At 41.7% G+C, this 16,375-nt stretch overlaps 1 protein-coding gene across 2 annotated transcripts in view; it reads left to right on the top strand.

The window, feature by feature from the left end:
• Positions 1-1,697: 1,697 nt before the first annotated feature.
• Positions 1,698-16,375, top strand: part of LOC142748190 (protein kinase C delta type-like) — a 28,942-nt gene continuing 14,264 nt past the window's right edge. The window contains exons 1-4 of one of the 2 annotated variants that reach the window (XM_075855308.1): positions 1,698-1,856; positions 11,177-11,347; positions 12,576-12,667; positions 15,253-15,315. In XM_075855308.1, coding sequence (XP_075711423.1) covers positions 12,594-12,667; positions 15,253-15,315 — 137 coding nt within the window. In that variant the 5' untranslated portion in view covers positions 1,698-1,856; positions 11,177-11,347; positions 12,576-12,593. Of the gene's footprint in view, positions 1,857-11,176; positions 11,348-11,545; positions 11,634-12,575; positions 12,668-15,252; positions 15,316-16,375 lie in introns of those variants that run through there. The other variant, XM_075855310.1, reaches the window with a different exon arrangement.

Raw genomic sequence — 16,375 nt, 5'->3', positions numbered from 1 at the left:
ACGTATAGTTACATCGTTGCAGCTAATGACTTAGAACATCATGTAACTGTATGTGACAATGGTGGAGCAGGCTCATAATCTGAGCCTGCACCATCACCAGCAGGTGTCAGCTGTACATAACTGCTGACACCCTGCTGTAATGGCTAGGACCGGAGTTAGCATCTGATCCTGCAGATTAATCCCTTAGATGCCGGGGTCAAAAGCGACAGCGGCATCTAGGTGTTTTCTAACCCAGCGGCACCCCCATTACGCAATCGCGGGGGTGCCGATGGTTGCTATGGCAACCGGAGGCCTAACAATAGTCTCTTGGTCTGATAAGTTCAGAAGTTTAGTAGGCCCTGCCGGAAGCGGGGCCTAAGAGGATTGCTGTCAGCGCCAAGAAGATGGCACTGGCTCAGAAGCTGAGCCGCGCCATTAGTCGCGGGCATCAGCTGTATGTTACAACTGACTACCTGCTATAATGGCAGGGACCAGAGCTAGCCCCGATCCCCACCATTAGCCCATCAGATTCCACAGTTAACAGCGACCGTGGCATCTAGGTTGTTTCTAGCCAATCGGCACCCCTGCTATGGCAAACTGAGGCCTAACAATGGCCTCCTGGTCTGCCAAGTACGGAAGCCTATTAGGCCCTGACCTAAGAGGCTTGCTGTCAGAGTGACACTGACAGCTTGAATGCATTGCACTACGTAGGTAGTGCAATGTATTAGAATCGAGATCAGTGATGTAGCCTTCAATTCTCCTAGTTGGACAAAAAAAAAAAAAGTTTTAAAAAAGTAAATAAATATGTTGTATACAAAAATAAAAATAAAAGTTCCAACTTAAAAAAACAATAACCACCTTTTTTCCCATAATAAGTATTTTATTATAGGAATTAAAAAAAAAAAAAAGTATACATATTTGGTATTGCCCCAAAGAAAAGTACTACCAAGCAAAATCCGTTCTCCAAAAGCCAAATGACACTCCCTTCCTTCTGAACCCTACAGTGTGCCCAAACTGCAGTTTATTTCCACATAAATGGCATTCCCATACCCAGGAGAACCCGCTTAACAGTTTATGAGGTATCTGTCAGCAGAGGCACAAACTGGGTATAATATATTGTGCACTAAAATGGCATATCAGTGGAAAATTGCACTTTTCATTTTGCACCATTTCTAGTGAAAAAAACACATGCGGGGTCAAATGCTCACTAAGAAGGGGTGTCGTTTCCAAAATGGGGGTCACTATTTGGGGGCTTGTTTTACTTTTTGACCTTAGAGCCCTGCAATTGTGGGCCAGTGCTAGGAAAATCACCAAAATAGGCCTCAAATGCGCATTGTGCTCTTTCACTCCTAAGCCCTGTCATATGTGCAGGCAAATGATAAATGCCTTGAGGGCAGAGCCGGACTGCCCATCTGGCAATTCTGGCAAATGCCAGATGGGCTGGTGTCCCAATGGGCCGCTCTCCTCTTTCCCCAACAGCACAGTGCACTCTTTGAACTACATAAGGGAGAGACAGGGATAATATGTTTATGCTGCTGCTCGGAGGCTGCTCTGACATTGTGTCATGCTTCAAGCTGCTGCTTCAGCCGGCAGATAAGAGTTACCCTTTTACTGAGCAGAAGCTCTGATTGGTAGAAAGCCTGTCAGCTGACAGGTGCCCCACCAATTACCAAGAGGGAAGCTCTGACTGCACACAATCCGGAGCAGGACATGGAAGGGGAGGGCTATCTGGCTGCACAGGCGTATGCGGAGGGGGAAGCTTCCTGGTAACATCCACTGCTTCCTGTTATTGAGTGAAAGAATACCAGCAGGAGGAGGATGCAGAACAATCTGCAACCTGGAGACACTGGAACAGTCTTCTGCAGATATCTGGGCTGGTGAGTGGCTGATGCAGGGTCATGTGTAGTTATGTTATGTAGGGGAGACATTGTTTCAGATACTCTGTGCTTTATGGGGCGGGCGGGGCGGGGGGGGGCTAGGATTCTGTGTGATGTTGGTGGGGAAAGGATGAGAGGATACTCTGTGCTGGGGGCTTTTTAGGTTTGTGTACTCTGTGGAGATAGGAGTTGTATGTGGGGGTTTATGGGCCCTGTGTACTGTAAGAGGGGGATCACAGAGCCTTTTTTGTGGTGTTTGTGGGGGTAAAGGTATTTTCACACATTGCATGTTTTTTTTTACAACTACAGCTACAGCACACCCCCCCCCCCCCACCCACCCACGCAACATTTTAAGCCCTGCCCAATCCGCTAAGGAATGCCCACAATCCCTCCCAGATACTAACATTGCAGGATACACTTGTATAATGTCTGGATCACACACAAAATTTAGATGCAGTTTTTTGCTCCGTTTTTTTGAGCCAAAACCAGAAGTGGCTCTAAAAGGAAGGAAAGGTATAGAGAAAATACTTTTTTTGTGTCCATTACTACTGAACCAAATACTGCATCAAAACTGAGTGTGTGATCCTGGCCTACGACTCCTTTCGCAATGCAATCCTACAAAAAAAGCAATAAAAAAACTGGGATGCTTGGGAGAAATGCTAAATTACATTTCATTAGAGTTGACAGTATTTTATTAAAATCCCCCATCAAAGCGATTCCGAATTGTTTTCTCATGACACATTGCACTTTATGTTAGTGGTAAAATTTGGTCGATATATTTAGTGTTTATTTGTGAAAAATAGCAAAATTGAATAGAAAGATTGGAAAAAATAAAAATTTTCTGATTTTAAATGTATCTGCTTGAAAGACAGATAGTAATTCCACACAAAACAGTTACTAGTTCACATATCCCATATGTCTACTTTATGTTGGAATCATTTTTTGAACATTCTATTATTTTTCTAGGATGTTAAAAGTCATAGAACATAAGCAGGAATTTCTCATATTTTGAAGTAAATTTCAAAAGCATTTCTTTTAGGTACCAGTTCAGTTCTGAAGTGGCTTTGAGGGGCCTATATGTTAGAAACCCCCCATAAATCATCCCATTTTAAAAACTAGACCCCCTCAAACTATTCAAAACAGCATTTATAAAGTTTCTTAACCCTATAGGCGTTTTACAGAAATGTAAAGCAGAGGTGAAACATAATTTTTTATGCAGAAAATCCTTTTTATGAATTTTTTTTCTGTATAACACAAGGTTTTACCAGAGAAACACAACTCAATATTTATTTCCCAGACTCTGCAGTTATTCTGGCTCTAGCGTGCTAATGGACTGAAGCACAGGCTTCAGAAGCAAAGGAGCACCTAGAGGATTTTGGAGCCTCCTTTTTATTAAAATATATTTTAGGCACCATGTCAGGTTTGAAGAGGTTTTGTGGTGCATTGGACTTTTTGATCAGTTTTTATTTTATTTCTTGTGAGGTGTGGCGACTAAAAGACAGCAATTCTACAATTGTTTTTTACTTCTTTTTTTTAAAGCTTTCACCGTGCGCTATAAATGACATATTCACTTTATTCTGCGGCGCGATATGATTACAGCGATACCATATGTTTATAGTATTTTTATGTCTTATGGCGTTTGCACAATAAAATGCTTTTTCTAAAAACGTATTTACTTTTTGTGTTGCCATATTCTAAGAGCCATAACTTTTTTATTTTTCAATCAAGAAAGCCACGTGACGGCTTGTTTTTTCGTAACGAACTGTAGTTTCGATCAGTACCATTTTTGGGTACATGCGACTTTTTGATCACTTTTTATTAACGTTCGCCGTGCAAGTTATATAACAAAATACTTTTGTAGTTCAGGCCGTTACGGACACGGCGATACCAATTATGTATAGTTTATTTTTTATTTTTTTAAATAATATAGGACTGATAGGGAAAAAAGGGGGATTTTTACTTTAATTACTTTTAAACTTTTATCTTTTTATTGTTACACAATTTTTTTTGAACTTTTTTTATGTCCCGCCAGGGGACTTGAGGGCAGGAGGCCCTGATCGCTATTCTAGCACACTGTACTACATGTGTAGTGCAGTGTATTAGAGCTGTCAGCTACTCGCTGACAGCAAGCATAGTGGGTCTTGACTTTGTCAGGACCCACAAGGCTTCCGTAGATGGCATAGGCCATTGTTATTCCTCTGGTTGCCATAGCAACCATAGGCGCCCGCGATCATGTTGCGGGACGTCGATGGGGCTTTAACTCCTATGAAGCCGCTAATGTTATTGAACGCGGCTTCTAAGGGCTTATTCAGCGGGGACCACCGCCATCGGTCCCTGCTGAAGGAGCTGTGACAACTACTGTACGAGACAGCAGTTGTCACAGCTCCTGTATGTGCCGAGAGGGGGCCAGATTGGCCTTTCCTCCCGTGACGTACTATTAGGTCATGGAGCGCAACATCATGAACTAATAGTACATCCAGGAGCAGGAAGGGGTTAAGAGGTGCATACCCCCTAAAATATTTGGCACATCTTTGGCTGTCCGTGCAACAAAAATGCAAATCTAGGCCTGCTACTAGACGGTCTAGATTTGTTGCATAATTTAAGCAAGTTTCTTGCGTAAATTATGATAAATCTGTCATTCCGATGGAGGCCCCGCCCCTTTGGCTAAAATTCGCTCCCCTTTTCAAAAGTAGTGAGAAAAGTAAAGAGTCACACATTTTAGCACAACTATGGTGTGCTGCAAAATTTGTGACTTTTTTACACCAGAAAATATTCCCCCAGTATGTTCTGTACACTATGGCATTATTTGGGCATAGTACACGCTATTATTTCGGCGGTGTAATTTAGCAGTGTGCATGTTAACATTTTTCCTTCTTGGTGGGCCTTGTGATTTCTGTGTACGCCTGCCCACATCTTCGTACTCAGTAACAGCGTGGGGTCGGCTGACACAGCTAAGGACAGTCAGAAATAGTAAGACCTACGGCAAGGGCCAGACAGGGGGGTCTGAAAATAATGTTTGCCCGGTGCCCCGCCACTACTAGGTAATTCAAGCAAATACATTTACGCATTACTGTCATTTTCTTAATAATAATAAGCAGAGATCTCGTAAAACATGAGGAATTCTATTGGAAAATTGTATAACTTTTAATTATACAAAAAATAACATTAATTTGCTGAAACTGGATAACGCCTTTGATGGACTGAGTTGTAATACCAGGTACAGCCATGACTATATGATATATACTATATCATGCTGCACTCACCACCTTCTCATAACCTACAAGTGCACAAATATATTTCACATTCACCACGCAGCAAGTGGGCATGTGTGCTTTCAAATGCCAGGGCTGAATTTCAGTCCCAGTGCGGCCCTGCTTGAGGGGAGTAGTTTCCAAAATAGGGTCACCTCTTGGGGCTTTCCACTGTACTCTAGTACCTCAGGGGCCCTGAAAATGTGACATAGTGCCCAAACACCAATCCAGCAAAATCTTCACTCCAAAAGCCAAATGGCGCTCCTTCCAATTTGAGCCCTGCCAAGTACCAAAGCAGCAGTTTAGGGTCATATATGGGGTATTGACACACTCGGAAGAAATTGATTAACAAATTGTGTGGTGTTTTTTCTCCTATTACCCCCTTGTGAAAATAAAAAATCGGGAACTAAAACTGCATATTTTTGGAAAAAATTTAATTTTTCATTTTCTAATTCTAATAAAATTAATGAAGCACCTGTGGGGTCAAAATGCTCTCTACATCCCTAGATCAATGTCCTGGATAGTGTGTAGTTTCCAAAATGTAGTCACTTTTAAGGGGTTTCCCCTGTACTGGTACCTCAGGGGCTCTGCAAATGCGACATGGCGCCCAATAACAAATCCAGAAAAATCTGCATGTCAAATAGCACTCCTGCCTTTCTGAGCCCTGCCGTGTGTCCAAACAGCAGTTTATGACCATATACGTATGAGATGTTTCTCTACTCAGAAGAAATAAAGTACAAATATAGGGTGCTTTTTCATTTTCACGGCCTAATTCCAATAAATTCAGCAAAAAGCCTGTGGGGTCAAAATGCTCACTATTCCCCTAGATGAATTCCATGAGGGTTGTAGTTTCCTGAATGGGGTCACTTTCAGTGGATTTCCACTGTTTCGGTCCCTCAGGGGCTTTGCAAATGTAACATGGCGCCTAAAAACCATTACAGCAAAACTTGAGCTCCAAAAGCCAAATGGCACTCCTTCCCTTCTGAGCCCTGCAGTTTGTTCGAACAGCAGTTTATTACCACATATGGGGTATTGCCATAATCAGGAGAAATTGCTTTTCAAATGTTGGGGTGCTATTTCTCTATTTCTCGCTTCTGAGGCTGGTGTTTCAGTCCATTACCACACTAGGGCCACACGTGGGATATTTCTAAAAACGAAGAATCTGGGCAATAAATATTGAGTTGTGTTTCTCTGGTAAAACCTTCTGTGTTACAGAAAAAAATGGAGTTTATATGATTTTCCTGCAAAAAAATGAAATTTGTACATTTCACTTTCACTTTGCTTTAATTTCTGTGAAACGCCTAAAGGGTTAATAAACTTTCTAAATTCTGTTTTGGAAACTTTGAGTGGTGCAGTTTTTAAAATGGGGTGATTTATGGGAGGTTTCTATTATATAGGGCCCTCAAAGCCACTTCAGAACTGAACTGGTCCCTAAGGAAATAGGTTTTGTACGTTTTCTTGAAAATTTGAGAAATTGCTGCTAAAGTTATATGCCTTGTAACTTCCTAGAAAAATAAAAGGACGTTCAAAAAACAATGCCATCATAGAATAGCGATATGGTAAATGTTAACTAGTAACCATTTTGCGTGGTATTACTATCTGTCTTACAAGCAGATACATATAAATGTAGAAAAATAGTAATTTTTGCAGATTTTATCCAAATTTCTCTGTTTTTCACAAATAAACACTGAATGTATAGACCAAATTTTACCACTAACAGAGTACAATGTGTCACGGGAAAACAATCTCAGTACGGCGTGGATAAATAAAAGCATTCCAAATGTATTTTTTTTTTAAATAATATTTTTGATTTGATTATTCCATTCTGCAGGTTATTTTTTATTGGGATAATTCAATCATAAACAAGAAACAAAAGAAAATACAATACCCAACCCCCCTCCCCACACACCCATCCCTTTCCTGATGCCAAGGCAGATGAGTAGAGAGAAAAAAAAAATCAAACATGAGGCCTTAGTGCAATAACTTTGTCCTTTATATGCAGCCGGTCAATCCAACTTCTCCATCTATTATAAAAATATTTAGACCTCCCTTTTGTGAGATAGTGCGATCTTTCATAGAGCAGCACTCTAAATACTGCCTTTAGCCATTCAGTCACTACCGGAGGATTCTTTACAATCCATTTCCTCAAAATCTGTAATCTTGCCAAAAACAAACAACTGAATCATAAGATCAGTCATTGCTCTGCTTCAGCCCTGGTACTTGTGAGGGGTCTCCAAAAAATGTTAAGCCTTCGGAGTTCTCCAAAACCATGCCTAAGATAGATTCAATGGTTTCAATTACAAAGAAGCAGTATCCATGCAGCTTTGGGCATCACCACATCAAATGTATGAGATCAGCCTGATCTATATTACACCTAGGACAGGTATCATTCTCTCTACAACCCATGCTATACAGACATTTAGGAGTGAAGTACAAACGGTGTAAACCTGGTAGAATTTATGTGAATAATTTAGTGACACACTATTAACTCCTTTGAACACCTCCCTCCATGTGACTACGAAATCCTTCTCCAAATCTTTTCCCCATTTTACATTTAAATTTGCCCTTACTGGGCTATCTCAATTCATAAACCTACTTAGCTCATGATACACCAAAGAAGCGACCCCTTTTCTTTTCCCCTATTATACAGGTTTATAAATAATTCCTCTGAACCAATCTGAAAACATTCTTTATCACGTGTCACTTCCCACTCGTGAACTATTTGAAAATAGTGCAAATACAGGGATACGGATAAAATACCGAACTCCCTTTGTAAGGTGTCCGGGGTTCTTATTACCCCGTTGACAAAAAAAGTGATAATTGCGTAATACCCCACTTCACCCAAAATCTACTGTCCTCTACTTTTACAAACTGGTTAAGTAATTCATTGCCCCATATGGGGATAAAGGAAGTTTTTAGGAGGTTTTAATGTTTTGCGGCATTCGCCTTGTGGCCTAAATAATGACATATTGTAATAGTTCAAACGTTTACAGTCGATACCAGTTATGTTCATTTTTATTTTTTTTACATTGTGCTTGAGGGAAATGGGAAAAGGTTTTTTTTTAACTTTTAATTAGTTGAATTTTTTTATTTATTACAATTTTTTATTTTACTGTTTTTTTACTTGTCCCCCATAGGGAACTTGAACTACCAATTGTTGGATCGCTTGCACGATATACTGCAATACTTCATAGTAGTACAAAGATGGCAGACTTGGGGGCCTTCATCAGGCCCCCAGGCTGCCATGCAAACCAATGGCACCCACAATCTCTCTGCCGGGGGGGCCATTGGAACGTTACAGTGGGTCACCCCCTCTGTTTTCAGTGATTTAAATGCCACGGTCGATATTGACCTTTAAATTTAACAGGTTAAGCTAGTGGGATCATGCTCGAGTGGGATTGTGCTGGTTACCCAGAAGTGTCGGCTGTAACACACCTGTCCTACGAGCGGGCTCAGCCCGTGAGCCCGCTCCATACTCCCCCACCCGATGTGCGCCGTATATATACGACAGATGTCGGGAAGGGGTTAAATCTACCATGGACCCCTCTAGATTTTGAGTCTGCAATATTGCCTTCATAGTTGGAGTCTCAGACAAGCATCGTCCTCTCCATGCACACTCCCTGACTCCTCTCCTGTTGGGCTAAAATGCTTTTCCAAATTGCCTTGTTTCCCTCTAGAGGTCACAGGAGCGGGAGAAGATAGGAACTTGTCCATCCTAGAGGATGCAGCTTTACCCCCAGATCGCCCCCTATATATTTTGCTCGCTGGAGTGCCATCCTTGTCCTGTTTCTTTTGGAGACATATCAAATACCCGGTGTATAATCTAGCCAGGAGAAAGACTAGAACACTCGCCAATGCATAATACGTAATGAAAAAATAACTGAACACAGTCCCTCTTGGAGAAAGATAATCAGCAGTATCAGTAATTTTTAACCACTTGACTCAACGATTTCTATACTGCTTTCTCAAGCAGAAATCCTTTTATGTGATATTAATTCAAAAACTGCAAATAATAGCCCTCAAACCGTTCTCAAGACAGGTACAACATGTATAATATTTGATAGACAATACAGTGGTTACTAACAGGAACATTCTAACCCCCTCCCGGTCCTGAATTGCTGGACCTGTTCTTGGACTTGTACAAGGCTTTAGTGCGGCGTGCTAACACTTGCCAGATAGCAGGTGATCAAGGCAATAATGCAGTAATGCTGAATCCAAAGCGGCAGTAGAGACAGGACAGACAGGGGAGCCAGAACTCATTAGCGGCAAGAGATCCAGAACCAGGCACCAGTGTGCATTTAATTATTACAGCCGACCATAACAACTGCCCCAGACATCAAGCAGGAGGACCAGGAACCAAAGCTTGAGCACCGACGATGTCAGAGCCTGTGAAAGGCAGCGTACCGGCCACATCACACAGGAGAGGCTGGGGCTTAGTGCTAGATACCAAGCATCAATGTAGTGCAGCGGGGGAGCAGAGGAGGAGCCAGGACATTGCAGAGGAGGAGCCTGTCGACCGTCACATCCGGTGTCACATTGGGTTCGTGGAACCACTGGGCCATACCGCCTTGGCGATATGGCAGCTGGCCAACAGGGTGCAGGTCACAGTTTGTATAAGGTATCTGTGGCAGCTCAGACAGTAGCAAGGCAGGCTCGACTGGGACTAGGCAGCGGGAAGATGTCAGGCGTGGAGCAGCAGGACAGGCGCAGATACAGCACAGCATGACTACAGCATGGCACTAGAGCAGGATACGGGATACAGGAAGAGGGAACACTGGAACTGGAAAACACTAGTAGACCATTTGCTTAGACAAACTAGGATATGATAAACAACGCTCAGGCAAGGATCAGAAGGGCGGTGGCCCACTTATAGTCCAGGAAATCATGTGAGTTGATGATAGTGATTATTTACATGTGCGCGCTGGCCCTTTAAGAGCGGGCACGAGCGTGCGCGCGCACCCTACTGGACACAGCAGACCGGAGCGGAAGTGAGCGCTGGCGTCTCCTAGGAAGGAGATGGGGACCTGCGCTCACAGATCCATGGCTGCGGGCGTCAGGAGGTAAGTAAACCTGACGACTTGCGGCCATGGAGGCTACATCCGGTCACATGCTCTCTCTCAAAGTTTTTACCACCTAAACTGACACATGTCAGATTTGAAAATGGGCTGTGACTATAAGGCCAAAACAGGCTGTGTCCTTAAGGGGTTAAAGGGGTTTTCCTACTCGCAACCTTTATTGCCTATCCACAGGCCACAACCGAGTGAGAGCCCTTGCTTTTCCTGCACTGGCGCATTCTGCCATCTTTGCCCATCCTTATGACAATCATTTTAGTTCTGGAGGCTGCAATTTTTGCTAGTTGCTAGTTAACGTAAATGGGAACTTACTACAAACATTTGGATCATTCTGTCAGTCCCTGCACTGAAATACAGAATATTTTTGTTGTAACGACCTCAGTCACAAGCCAAAATATATCTGACAGGAGAAAAGAAGGTGTTTTTACAATAAATATATGTTATAAAATCCCTTCATTACCAGCAAACAAATTTTAACATTAGTCCAGGATCACACAGACAATGTTGATTCAGTTTTTGGCTCAGTTTTTTGAGCCAAAGCCAGGAGTGAATCCAAAAGGTATAAAGACAATACTGATGCATCTTATTTCTTTTGTGTCCACTCCTGGGCTGAGCTAAAAAAAAAGGATCTAAAAACTGTGTGATCCCGGCCTTACGGTAAATTTATCTATGAGGACTGAGCAAGTCCTAGAAAATCTATTAAGTCACAATAATCATTGCCAACTAATGATTTCTATGGAAAATAGGCAAATATAAGAACAGAATCTGCTGAGCCTGTTGTTGCTGGATGTGTATTACAGGATAAGAAGACGTTTCCATATTGGGAATACCACCTTAAAAATACAAATCCCCAGTTTGAGTCTGTAACATGGATTGGAGCCGTGAAGGGTAGACTAACAGTTACATGTAAAAGTGTAGTAACATTACTGTTACTTATGGATTATTTCTTGTCCCCAACACATTTCATGAAGATCCCTCATTAATAATGTTTTTCTAGGTGGTGCTGGCGGAAGACATCTACACTCGCCAGCAATTTGCTGTCAAAGTCATCGCCAAGAGAGACCTGCTTGCCGAAGGAGAGGAGCGCGCGACGGTGGAGCGGCGGGTGTTACAACTTGCATCTGGCAGCCCCTTCCTTCTCCATGGAGAATTTGCTTTCCAGACCAAGGTACATTTATTATTCCTTCTGTCATGCCATAGGCAGTCTTTCATCTATATAGTTACTGTATTCTGTGTTAATGTTGTGATAGCTCCCTCTAGTGGCTGTTTTCTGCAGTAGTTTAAGTAAGCTAGCCTACAATCCATTGTATGTCCCATGAGAGCCACCGTATCTATCACCTATGAACTTGCTGACATCACCAAGTCCGCTCTGTAGCAGCCATTTTCAGATTGTACTGTTACACAAGCAGTATGTAAAGACATCGTCTTGATCCGAGCCTACGGTAGCATGGCTGGTATGTACACATGACCATCTAGCGTTGTAGGTTTCTATGTTGATGCATATGGTGGTGTTTTGCATGTCTCCGGCTGTTATAGACACCAGTCAGTGGCCATGCCTGTTACACATAGGACAGCATCTTCCTGTGTGTCTGTCTATCTCCACTCATCATCTCTGTGCTCATGTTCTTGTATATAATGCACATGATTACAAAGCTTTGTATAGTAGTGTGTTGTTACCTGCTGCTGTACTACAGTAAGCGCATTATCTCTCTGTTTCTTACTTTCACACTATCCTTGCAATAAAAGTTCAAGTTTGGACATCGCTCCTGAGTCAATGAATTGCTGGGAAAGAGTTTAGCTGCCTGTCAACGTCTGCCCCTCTGACACATAAGGAGAACAGAATACCTTCTACTCTTACTACTGGATGATGCCTTTATTATGGGCTGAAAAATAATCTGTGTTTAGCTCCATAATTCCAGGCTGGACAATTTATTAATATATCTTTATAGGGGAACTCTGTTCTCCTGACATAATACAGGATATAACTCTGTCTACCTGCAGCGCAGCTACCAATAGGGGGAGCTGTCACTCTATGGATGTCACTCTTAATGACATCTTATAATGTTGGGACATGGAAAGCAATGTGTGATGTCATGTATCCCAGTATATACATTGCACTAGTATAGAGAGAATATTCTACATATAGAGAGCAGATAATAAGTCACACTTCTCCTGTGTCCGGTGTCCAGCTGTAACTATATTATCACCAATAAGGGGTTACTGATCCATCATACAGAATATACCTGTCCTATCCTCCCGTCTTCATGTAGTCTATGTCTATGGTGATGAGGCGATAACTGATGATGGGTTCTGTATAGTAGGAGTGTAGAAGCTCCAATCATTTGGTAACTTTATCATCTACATTATCATTCTTCTGTCTCTGTTCTGTGTATTAGGGGCTTGTGCTTCTTGGAATGGAGTACGTCAACTGCGGAGATTTCCATCAATTCCTGCAGCGGAAGGGGCGACTTGACATCCCCAGTGCACGGTAAAGTAGTCGTAGGCCAATAAGAATACAAGATCCAATGATAGCTTCCATTTATAAGAGGACAGTACATAGGATAGAGTGTTAGCCCCTCTGCCCGAATACAAGGTCCAATGATAGCTTCCATTTATAAGAGGACAGTATATAGAATAGAGTGTTAGCCCCCCTCCCCAAATACAAGATCCAATGATAGCTTCCATTTATAAGAGGACAGTACATAGGATAGAGTGTTAGCCCCTCTGCCTGAATACAAGATTCAATGATAGCTTCCATTTATAAGGGGACAGTACATAGGATAGAGTGTTAGCCCCCCTGCCCGAATATAAGATCCAATGATAGCTTCCATTTCTAAGAGGACAGTACATAGGATAGAGTGTTAGCCCCCCTGCCCGAATATAAGATCCAATGATAGCTTCCATTTATAAGAGGACAGTACATAGGATAGAGTGTTAGCCCCTCTGCCCAAATTCAAGATCCAATGATAGCTTCCATTTATAAGAGGACAGTACATAGGATATAGTGTTAGCCCCTCTGCCTGAAGACAAGATGCAATGATAGCTTCCATTTATAAGAGGACAGTACATAAGATAGAGTGTTAGCCCCCCTGCCCGAATACAAGATCCAATGATAGCTTCCATTTATAAGACGACAGTACATAGGATAGAGTGTTAGTCCCTCTGCCCGAATACAAGATCCAATGATAGCTTCCATTTATAAGAGGTCAGTACATAGGATAGAGTGTTAGCCCCTCTGCCCGAATACAAGATCCAATAATAGCTTCGATTTATAAGAGGACAGTACATAAGATAGAGTGTTAGCCCCTCTGCCCGAATACAAGATCCAATGATAGCTTCCATTTATAAGAGGACAGTACATAGGATAGAGTGTTAGTCCCTCTGCCCGAATACAAGATCCAATGATAGCTCCTATTTATAAGAGGACAGTACATAGGATAGAGTGTTAGCCCCTCTGCTCGAATACAAGATCCAATGATAGCTTCCATTTATAAGAGGACAGTACATAGGATAGAGTGTTAGTCCCTCTGCCCGAATACAAGATCCAATGATAGCTCCTATTTATAAGAGGACAGTACATAGGATAGAGTGTTAGCCCCTCTGCTCGAATACAAGATCCAATGATAGCTTCCATTTATAAGAGGACAGTACATAGGATAGAGTGTTAGCCCCTCTGCCTGAATACAAGATCCAATGATAGCTTCCATTTATAAGGGGACAGTACATAGGATAGAGTGTTAGCCCCTCTGCCTGAATACAAGATCCAATGATAGCTCCTATTTATAAGAGGACAGTACATAAGATAGAGTGTTAGCCCCCCCTTCCCCGAATACAAGATCCAATGATAGCTTCCATTTATAAGAGGACAGTACATAGGATAGAGTATTAGACCCTCTGCCCGAATACAAGATCCAATGATAGCTTCCATTTATAAGAGGACAGTACATAGGATAGAGTGTTAGCCCCTCTGCCTGAATACAAGATCCAATGATAGCTTCCATTTATAAGAGGACAGTACATAGGATAGAGTGTTAGCCACCCTGCCCCAATACAAGGTCCAATGATAGCTCCTATTTATAAGAGGACAGTACATAGGATAGAGTGTTAGCCCCTCTGCTCGAATACAAGATCCAATGATAGCTTCCATTTATAAGAGGACAGTACATAGGATAGAGTGTTAGCCCCTCTGCCTGAATACAAGATCCAATGATAGCTTCCATTTATAAGAGGACAGTACATAGGATAGAGTGTTAGCCACCCTGCCCCAATACAAGGTCCAATGATAGCTCCTATTTATAAGAGGACAGTACATAGGATAGAGTGTTAGCCCCTCTGCCTGAATACAAGATCCAATGATATCTTCCATTTATAAGAGGACAGTACATAGGATAGAGTGTTAGCCCCTCTGCCTGAATACAAGATCCAATGATAGCGTCCATTTATAAGAGGACAGTACATAGGATAGAGTGTTAGCCCCTCTGCCCGTATACAAGATCCAATGATAGCGTCCATTTATAAGAGGACAGTACATAGGATAGAGTGTTAGCCCCTCTGCCCGAATACAATGTCCATTGATAGCTTCCATATATAAGAGGACAGTACATAGGATAGAGTGTTAGCCCCTCTGCCCGAATACAAGATCCAATGATAGCGTCCATTTATAAGAGGACAGTACATAGGATAGAGTGTTAGCCCACCTTCCCACATATAAGGTCCCATTCATAGAAATGTTATTACTGAAACGCTTCATGAAAAGCCTTTTATAAAATATTAGGATTATTACCCTCCATATGATCTGCAACATGTAAAGTAAAACATAGCAATGGGCACATGTTAGTAAATGATCAGATGAAGGTGTCCATTAAATAATGACTTAACCCCTTGCTTCTCGCAGATATAATAACACAGGTCTGGGAGCACATGTAGTATAAAGAATAAGATAGGTGTGATTGTCCACAGTAATAGGATAACATGGTCAGATATTCTGCCTGTCTGCTCTGTTCTGTAGTATATATTTGTGAGAGCTTTCTGTCCTCCTCTAGATACTATTGTCTTCTCTTTCCTTTGTGCCAGATTCTACGCCGCAGAACTCGTGTGTGGAATTCAACACCTGCATTCTAAGGGCATTGTCCACCGGTAAATACATTCTTATTGTCTTTTTTTGGTGTAATGAGTTCAAACTCAGGCCTGGTTTCTAATTCCAGAGAAAAATCTCTAAAATGTCTACAGTTGCAATATTTCTTTGCAATGTCAAAAGTGTTAAGTTATAGTTTCTCTAATTGATGAAGTTCCTAGATCCTAGGTCAATGTCTACAGTATGTCTACTTTGGAAGTAGCCTACTGGGAAACTGTCTCGTAAGTAGTGACCTAATGATGATGATGCAGTGTCCTATGAATGCTCCCCTAGTGATGTTTAAGGTGTTGTCTATAGGAGGAGATGGAATTAATTGGGGTGGTCCACCACTTGGGGTTCCCCTCTATGATCCACAACAGAGAGCTGAATGGCCGCCATGTAATACAAATAACTGGCTACGGCTATCTAGGCAAACTCAGCTGATTGCCAGGAGTGTTGGGAAACAGATCTGGCGGCTCCCATGTGAAAGGGGTTGTTTGTGGTGAAACAACCACTTTACACCTCCTGACACTAGTGATTCTTTACTATAAACTGCAGCTTCTGATAATCCAAAGGATTGTGCCCAGTCCCAGGTGGATAATAGTAAGTTATATCATTAACCCTTTCAAGACTGAGCTCATTTTGACCTTCATGACCAGCCCCATTTTCTCAAATCTGACATGTGTCAATTTATGTGTTAATAACTCTGGAATGCTTTTGCCTATCCAAGCGATTCTGAGATTGTTTTCTCGTGACATATTGTACTTTATGTTAGTGGAAAAATTTGGTCAATAAATTCATTGCTTATTTGTGAAAAATACCAAAATTTAGAGAAAATTTGCAAAAATTATGATTTTTCTCATTTTAAATGTATCTGCTTGTAAAACAGATAGTAATACCACACAAAATAGTTAATATTTTACATTTTCCATATGTCTACTTTATATTTGCATAGTTTTTTGAACATTATTTTATTTTTCTAGGACGTTACAACGTTTAGAACTTTAGCAGCAATTTCTCACATTTTCAAGAAAATTTCAAAAGGCCATTTTTACAGGGACCAGTTCAGTTCTGAAGTGGCTT

This window comes from Rhinoderma darwinii, chromosome 3 (assembly GCF_050947455.1).
Source record: "Rhinoderma darwinii isolate aRhiDar2 chromosome 3, aRhiDar2.hap1, whole genome shotgun sequence".
NCBI classification, from domain to species: Eukaryota; Metazoa; Chordata; class Amphibia; order Anura; family Rhinodermatidae; genus Rhinoderma; species Rhinoderma darwinii.
This window is presented reverse-complemented; position numbering and strand designations above follow the sequence as displayed.